The following is an 8,503-nucleotide window of genomic DNA, read 5'->3' on the forward strand; positions in this document are numbered from 1 at the left end:
GGAGGCGCCTGGCTCTGGACGGGGCTCTCGGGGGACTCCGACGGGGCGGACCCCAGGGGGAGTGGTCTAGCTGCGGGACTTTGGGGTTCCGGAGGCGGTTTGTGGCGCTCCCATCGGGCCGGGGTCCCCACAGTTGGTTTAAAGTGTGGACCAGGGCGGCGGTGTCGGGTAACTCCACCGGCGGACACGGTTAGTCCCTGAAAATTACATTAGTTCCTTTGCTGTCAGAGTAATGCCCACTTTTTTTTTTTTTCCAGTGGAAGAGGTGCTTATGAGTTTGCCTCTGCGATTGAAATCTTCCTTCCTACCCGGATTAGACTAGCAGCTAGTTTAGAAAATGGGGTCCACGGCACGCCTTGTTACCATCAAAAGGAGTGGGGTGGACGGCATCCCCTTTCCTCTGAGCCTTAGCACCTGCTTGTTCGGAAGGTGAGCCGGGGCTCGGGACGCTGTAGAGCAGAGATGAAAGTGGTCGCAGTTTGATAGCCCCCGGACATACTTTGGGGGCTTTTGCCTCTAAATGCCTCCACACATCAGCCATTTGATATAGTTATCACTAAGTGGAAGTTTGAAAATTATATTTATACACGTCTGATGACTGGGTTACCTGTTGTTTTCTTTAACAAGCAAAAGTTTTACAGTTGGTTTGATAAAAATCTTGTGATGCAGAGAGTAGATGGTTTCAAACCTGATTGACCTCCCGCCCTCTAAAAAGACTACGTGAGCCCTTGTGTCTCTCCCCACTGGGCATGCGCTGGCTTTCTGGACCTTGAGAATGAAAGAGGCAAGCAGGTGGCTCCTTCTCTTTTTGGAAAAACGAAACGGGAGGGAAAATCCTCTTACTGTGCTTTGAGAGGTTTTCCTCAGCTTTCTTTTTGGATGATACGATAACTTCCTGAAATAACAGACACCATTACTAACCCCCCCCCCCCACGTCTTCTAAGGTGTCGCTGTGGACCTGTGATCGAGTCACCTCTCTGTGGTTTAAATTCTAGCCCCCATTCTGGTCTCACCCCATCCTCCCAGCTCCATTCCTCACCATTCCTCCAGCCTGAGATATTCCGAGCTCTTGTTTTTCTTGGTACTTTTTACAAAGTTTGAATTTTATGACTGGGCTGCACTCCTTATTCTTGTGCTTGAGTAACTCTTCTCTTTTTCAAGTATCTATCTGTTCAATCAGTTACCTGAAAACAAGCCTTTAATGAAACCTTGGTTTTCCTAAGAACATAGATTGATGATGAGCTTTTTTGGTTTGGTTTGGTTTGTCTCTCCTATTAGACTAAATTCCAAGGGCAAAGGCTGTCTTGATGATAATTATGTACTCAGGGACAGGTGTGATGTGTAGCACATGAGTGGTGATTAGTAAATTACACTGGTTGGTATCCAGTGGAAAGACACTGGAGGTTGGATTTGAAATCAAGAGATAACTAAGTGGTTTTCATAGGAGCACCATTTTATCTGTTGGAGGCATTGGGCAAGATTGGGGACATTTTTCCATGTAACTATGAGAGGTGTATGTCACTGCCTCACTGGCACAGGGCAGAGGTGTAGCAAAGCATCCAGTGTGTACAGGGCAGTCTGACAGTGAAGAATTTTCTGGTCCAGAGGGCAAGTGGTGTTGAGAAATCCTGTTTTGTAGTGATTCTCCTACTAAGCAAAACCCAGTTCTAATTATACAGACTTTTTTTTTGCTGGGGTGTTCCAGTATCTAAAACTCAAATTCCCTTCCTGTGGTTAAAGAAGTTGACAATTTCCATAGCTTGCTTTATTAAAAAAAAAAATTCCAACCTCAAATAATCATTTTGGTTATTATATAGCAGTATCATATCTTTTTGCAAAACTTCATTATTTTGCAACCAATCCGTATGTGTTTGGTCATGTGACAGGGTAGGAAGAGATATGCTTTGACTCTGGAGGTTCATATGACATGAATTCATGGAGAATATTCAAATTTAAAACCATAGGATAGACCAGCAGTTTTAGAGACTAATACTAGTGAACTTTTCTGGCTGTTCATTTGGGGGTGGGTTTAGGAATAGTCTTTTCTGTGCTTTTCCATGGTGTTAGCTTTCTGTAGAAATGCATATTGAACTGATTTTTTTCATTGCTTCCAGATCACTATTTTGTTTTTGTTTTTGCTTTTTGGTACCAAGGATCGAACTCAGGTCCTTGTCCTCGTGAAGCAGGTGATATAACCACTGAGCTAAAAATCCCCGGCCCCCAGATCACTATTTTTAATGTTATGAGAGTTAGGACAGGATAGTTTTAAAACAGCAAGGAAAAGCTCACATATAATGATATTTATTGTGTGGCAGGAACATGAGTGACATGTACAATTTATTTAATTGTTTGAACAATACCATGACATGGGTGCTAATGTAATATTTTTGTACAGAAAGAAATGGAGGAACAGAGAGGTGCTAATATGAAATATTGCACTTTGGGGATGGTTAAATCTTTAAACTTTTATCACTATTTAAATAAACATACCTAAAAATTTTTTAAAAGCATGGAGCGTTAGAAATAGTTATTCTCCAAAATTGACATGAAGTTCTTATTTGCATCTTTTAAATATGGCTGTTTATATATTTTTTATTAATTTTGTTGGTACATTTTTGCTATACAGTATAATGACATTCATCATTGGAGATTTGTACTTTTACATAATATATCTTTATTCTTATTTTTCCCCCATTCCCCTGACCTTCAACACCTCCAACCCTCCCTATTTACAAACACTTTGTTTCCATTTTTTCATATTAGTTCCATTCCCTTCTTTTCTTTCCCCTACCTACCCCTCCTCCTTCCCCTTCCCCTTTGCACCTTTTCTTCCTATTTTACATTATCAATTATACATTTTGATCCTATTTACACTTTCAGGATCTCACACTAGAGAAAATATTCAGTGTGTGTCCTATTCATTTCACTTAAGTGTCACCTCAATGTGCATCCATTTAGCTATAAATGTCTGTAATTCTCATTCTTTATGGCTGAGTAGTACTCCATTAAAAAAAAAACTCACATTTTCTTTATCCAGTCTTCATCTGATGGGCAACTGGGCTGTTTCCATGTTTTAGCTGTTACAAACTGCTGCTATGAACATGGGTGCATATATTGCTGTTGGTATGATTTTTTTAATTCTTTTGTGAAGATACCCAGCAGGGGAATAGCTGGGTCAAACAAGACAATACCTCTAGTCCTAGTTCTTTGAGGTATCTCCATGGTGGTTGCACCAGTCTACACTCCCACCAACAGTGGAGCCTTGTTCGTTTTTCCCCATCACCCTGCCAGCATTTGTTGTTGGTTGATTTTATGATAGCAGCCATTCTTTCTGGGGTGAGGTGGAATCTCAGTGCTGTTTTCATTCGCATCTCTCAAATGACCAGTGATGTTGAACATTTTTCCATATGTTTATTTGCTATTTCTACTTATATGTCTGAGGAATGTCTGTTCATTTCCGATGCACATTTATGGTTTGGATCTTTAAATTTGGGAGATCTGATTTTTGGAAGTTCTTTATACATTTACCTGCCAGCATGTTGTTGGTTGATTTTATGATAGCAGCCATTCTTTCTGGGGTGAGGTGGAATCTCAGTGCTGTTTTCATTCGCATCTCTCAAATGACCAGTGATGTTGAACATTTTTCCATATGTTTATTTGCTATTTCTACTTATATGTCTGAGGAATGTCTGTTCATTTCCGATGCACATTTATGGTTTGGATCTTTAAATTTGGGAGATCTGATTTTTGGAAGTTCTTTATACATTTTAGAAAGACATTTGAAGAACTGCTGGTTAAGAATTTCTTCCCACATTGTGGGTTTTCTCTTCACACTGTTGGTGGTTTCTGTTGCTGTGCAGTAGCTTTAGATGAGATCCCAGTTTGTTTATTCTTTGTGCTACTTCATGTGTGACTGAAGTTTTGTTCCTGAAATCTTTTCCTATGCCAATGTCTTCAAGAGTTCTACCTAAACTCTTCCAGCAAGTTTAGTATTTCTGTTTTAATATTTAGCTGTTCAATCCCTTTCAATTTTAGTTTAGTGCATGGTGAGAGATATAGGTCTAGTTTTAATCTTTGGCATGTTGAAACCCAATTTTTCCAGCACCATTTATTAAAGAGGCTATCTTTCTTCCAGTGGGTGTTTGGCTCCTTTGTCGAAGCTGAGGTGGTTGAATGTGTCTAGTGTTGTTTCTGCATCTTCTAATCTGTTCCCCTGGTCCTTGGATCTGTTTCTTTGCCAGTACCGTGCTGTTTTTTTTTTTGTTTTTTTGTTTTTTTATCACAATAGCTTTGTAGTATAGTTTCAAATTGAGGATTGATACCCCCTACCTTGTCTTTGTTGCTTAGAATTGCTTTTGCTATTCTAAGTCTCTTGTTCCAGATGAATTTTTTGATTATTTTCTCAAGTCTATAGCTATTTATAGTAAAGGTAACTTAATTTGCATTCTGATGTTTCCTGATAAAATTGTCAGTATTTAGATACTCATTTAGCTTCTTATGCAATGTTTATAAAAACTGTTGGAAAAATAGATTATTTGCACTGCCCATTTTGTTATTCCTCATGTCAGTATATTTATAGGTCAAGCTTACTAGTCAAATTCTGCTTTATTTTGAGAAATTGAGGTAAATTTTAAGAAGTTGAAACAAGCAAAAAAAAAATCTTAATGTTTTTGTATTAAGGGGAAGTGAATGTGACATTCGTATCCAGCTTCCTGTAGTGTCAAAACAACATTGCAAAATTGAAATCAATAAGCAGGAGGTAAGTGAATTTTGGGAAATTGATTTTTAAAATGTTTTAATTCACTTTTAATCTATTTTATTAGTGATATATTTTTCCCTTCTTTCCACATATAGGCAATACTGTATAATTTCAGTTCCACAAATCCAACACAAGTAAATGGGTCTGCTATTGATGAACCTGTACCACTAAGACATGGGGATATAATAACTATTATTGATAGGTCTTTCAGGTAGGTAAAAAGTAATTGCAGTAACAATAAATAGATGCTCTAACTAGTACCACAGTTAAGGTGTGGTCTTTTTTAATGTTGGTGAATGTCAAAGTATTTCATGCTTTCATTTGCAACACTGATAATCTACAAATGTATCGATCTAGAAGTGATGGGGTGACTCAAATATGATGGAATTCAAGGATTCAAGGGCACATAATTAGGTGGAAGAAAGGTAACCTGGATCAAATGGAGGCTATTGTTTTCTTGTGAATATTCTGAAACTACATGAATTTTTTAGTTTCTATTTATTTTTGAGCAAAATGTGCTCTTGGAAAAAATTACAAAATAAGATGTATAAGTTAATTTAACATGATCTGAATGCCCTCATGACTGATAACTACTATAGAATGAATTGTGCTCTTCAAAAATTCATGTTTTGAATTCTTAATCCCTAGTACCTTAGGTTGCATGTTTGATAGAGACACCTAAAAGAGCAGTTGGGTTAATCAAAGGATGTTAATGTGGTCCCCTAATCCTAGTGCTGGTGTCATTTTAATAAGGAGATTATAGGACAGAGAGACACTAGGAAACAGTGTACAAAGGGAAAATAATGTCAATGGGTCAGCAGAGGAAGTTAGTCCCATTGGATACCTTGGACTTACACTCCAGCACTGTAAGCAGTTCATTTCTTTTATTTAAGACACCGTATTTGTGATGTTTTACTATGGCAGTCCTAGCAGACTAATAATATACTACCTATATCATAAAGGAAGTTTCCAGGGATTTTTTTCATGCTGTTTATAATTACTACTTTCTCATCTAAGAAGCCACAATGGTAACTATAAAATATAGAAGTCTATCTTTATGAAATTCAGTAACCAAAGTAATAATAAAGCAATAAAGTTCATGTTTGTGTCTGCTGCTCTTAAGTGTGTGAGATTCATAGCATGTTGGGTGTGTTTGTATGCACAATAGTGGGCAAGATTATATACAGTTTATGCACTGTTGATAGACATTTGAGTGATTTCTAGCTTTTGAAATATGTTGAGACTTTCTGATCAGATATTGTTAATTTTTTACTAATCTCTTGTGTATTTGAAAATGATGTATGTAATATGGGTAGTCAATGCATTGTTTAGTCTATATGTCCTTTAGACTCAGATCTTCTATATTTTTAGTAATTATATCCCTGCTTGTTAGTTTCTCTCTTTTATCTCTTACCAGTTTTGCTTTATATATTTTGAGGCTATACTCTGGCATATGAATTTGAATTATATCCTCCTTGAAATAATTCTAAGTTAGGCATAGAACTTTGCATCGAGTTCTGTACATAGAACTTTGTAGCATTAAGAAGTGTCCTCTATCTTTAGTAATACTTTTTCCCTTAATATTTCCCTTGGACGATAAATATAGCTAATTATTTTTATTTGTTTACTATATATTTTGTTTATACTAGCACAATACAAATATTTATACTCTTCGTTTTAACTTTGCAGCATAAAATACTTCTCCAATATATTTATTTTTGTGTATAACATAATACTCAGAAACAAAACCTAAAGTTTTTTCTTTGGTCCTTACATATAACCCAATAGCCAGACTGTAGCCATGGCGTACAAATCCTTAATCGGAATCTCTGTCCTCATTTCATGCACTGCAGGTATGAAAATGAAAGTCATCAGAATAGAAGCAAATCACCTGAATTTTCAGCAAAACTAAGTGAACGGGTAAGTGCAAATATTCAAGTTTGGACTCTGGAACTTTATTCATGTATGTATGTATGTATTATTTGGTACTGGGGATCGAACTTGGGTCCTTATGCTTACGAGGCAGGCAGCGGAAGCACTGAGCTAAATCCCCGGCCCTGGATCTTTTTTGAGGATAGGAAATCATTTATGTGAACTTTAGCAAACGATTTCTCACTTTAAATCATTGACAAAGGAAGATGACTTCCTAGTTGCAGTAGAAAAATATAATTATCGTACAGGAAAAAAGTTGGAGTTAGACATAGTAAAGTAATCCAAAACAACATTTCTTCTTTGTTGTTCAAAATGGGTACTAAATTAGGCCTATACTTTTGTCCAGAAACTTTCCTATAGTATGTCTGATCTTGGAAGCCTATGTTGAGGACAATTCCAACCCACGGTAATAAAATTTTGGAACTATATTATCCTGTGATTTATTTTGTCTCCAACTCATACTCATCCATGTTTATGTGCCTAGAATAATCGCAGTGTGAAAATAGTAAGTACCAAAGATTCTTGCCAGTTTTGATGGATGAAAATGGAATTGAGTTCCTGTGCATTGCCTGTGAGAGAATCTTATTACTGACTATATTAGCATAGAGCAGGTATGCCGATGGTATAGCTTATTAGAACACAATTCTGGGCACCTGCTGGGAGATTTAGGCTTAGCAGCTTTAGTATAAGGTCTGAGAATTTCTGTCTTTCTTACTTTTTAAGATGTCACTCAAACTTTATATGAACTATTGCGAATTTCTTAGCTTGGGAAACTTTAGATACACCTGCAATTAGAAATATGTACTTACTTTATTTCAGGGTCTGTTGTGTTAATTACTGCTTCTTCCCTAGAGGAGCAACTGTAATGTTTAGCCTGGTGCTCATTAGCTCCTGTGGTGCAAACTATTTTTGAAGCATCCCACATATCTGCCATCATTTAGTTTATAGTAGATATAAGTAAATAACCAAAACTTTGGTCTTATGTTTGACTGTAGAACTGGGTTAGATATATGTCACTCAGTCTAGGAATTGTCTGTCTTGTTATTAGTCTATGACAAAATGCATTAAAATTGAGTTAGTAGAAACTCAGTAATTTAACAGGGATTTTATGGTTACTTGATCACAGAACAGTGCGACTGTATTATACACATTTAAATTTTATTAATAGCTCATTTTTGTTGTTTAGTTATAAGATTCTTGGTCTGCTTCAGATTGAAAATAAAAAACTCATCTTTCATATGAATAGCTTTAGAAATGTCTTAAGTATCAATAAATTTGAAGTTGATTAAATGAAAGTTAAATTCTTTGACGTTGATAATAGTTTTTAGATTTTTTTCTTGGTAATCCAAGTGATATGGTTTTCTTCCTGTAGAGCATCAGACTTTTATATATGTTATTTCTTGGCTCTCTCTCCCTCCAAAAATCTCATATAGAGGGAGCACAGGCATTGTCAGATGGGGGCCAGGTGGGAATGCTGGGTCTAGTTTACAGGCATGTATGGGGGGTGTACTGCTTCTACTTGTGCCTTAACTGCTGTGCTCTTTGATACACACTGAGTATCTTCCAGCCAGGAGGACGCAGATGCTAGGTGGACCTTTAATTCATCAGCAGGTGCTGGGCCTATTTCTGATGAAACTAATCACAATGTCAGTAGTTCTTGCAATGGTAGGTTAACAGTTTAAGTGGTATTTAGCTTTAGCTTTAATTCTTCCTTTATATAATGTTGGAAGAGATGTAACTTAAAGAAAGTAATAAAATCTCTCTGAGATTTTACTTAAAAGTTATTTTAAGCCTAGAATTTTTTTTCTTACT

The 8,503-nt window shown here is 36.7% G+C and overlaps 1 protein-coding gene across 2 annotated transcripts in view; it reads left to right on the top strand.

The window, feature by feature from the left end:
- The first annotated feature begins 267 nt into the window (after positions 1–267).
- Mki67 (marker of proliferation Ki-67) overlaps positions 268–8,503 on the top strand; it is a 33,898-nt gene continuing 25,662 nt past the window's right edge. For both annotated transcript variants that reach the window (XM_010620743.2, XM_010620753.2), the window contains exons 1-4: positions 268–429; positions 4,681–4,759; positions 4,855–4,970; positions 6,613–6,679. In XM_010620743.2, the coding sequence (XP_010619045.1) occupies positions 338–429; positions 4,681–4,759; positions 4,855–4,970; positions 6,613–6,679 (354 nt within the window). In that variant the 5' untranslated portion in view covers positions 268–337. The remainder of the gene's footprint in view (positions 430–4,680; positions 4,760–4,854; positions 4,971–6,612; positions 6,680–8,503) is intronic.

The sequence above is a fragment of the Fukomys damarensis genome, unplaced genomic scaffold (genome assembly GCF_012274545.1).
Source record: "Fukomys damarensis isolate Sample0158 unplaced genomic scaffold, DMR_v1.0_HiC HiC_scaffold_8, whole genome shotgun sequence".
In the NCBI taxonomy this organism is placed as follows: domain Eukaryota; kingdom Metazoa; phylum Chordata; class Mammalia; order Rodentia; family Bathyergidae; genus Fukomys; species Fukomys damarensis.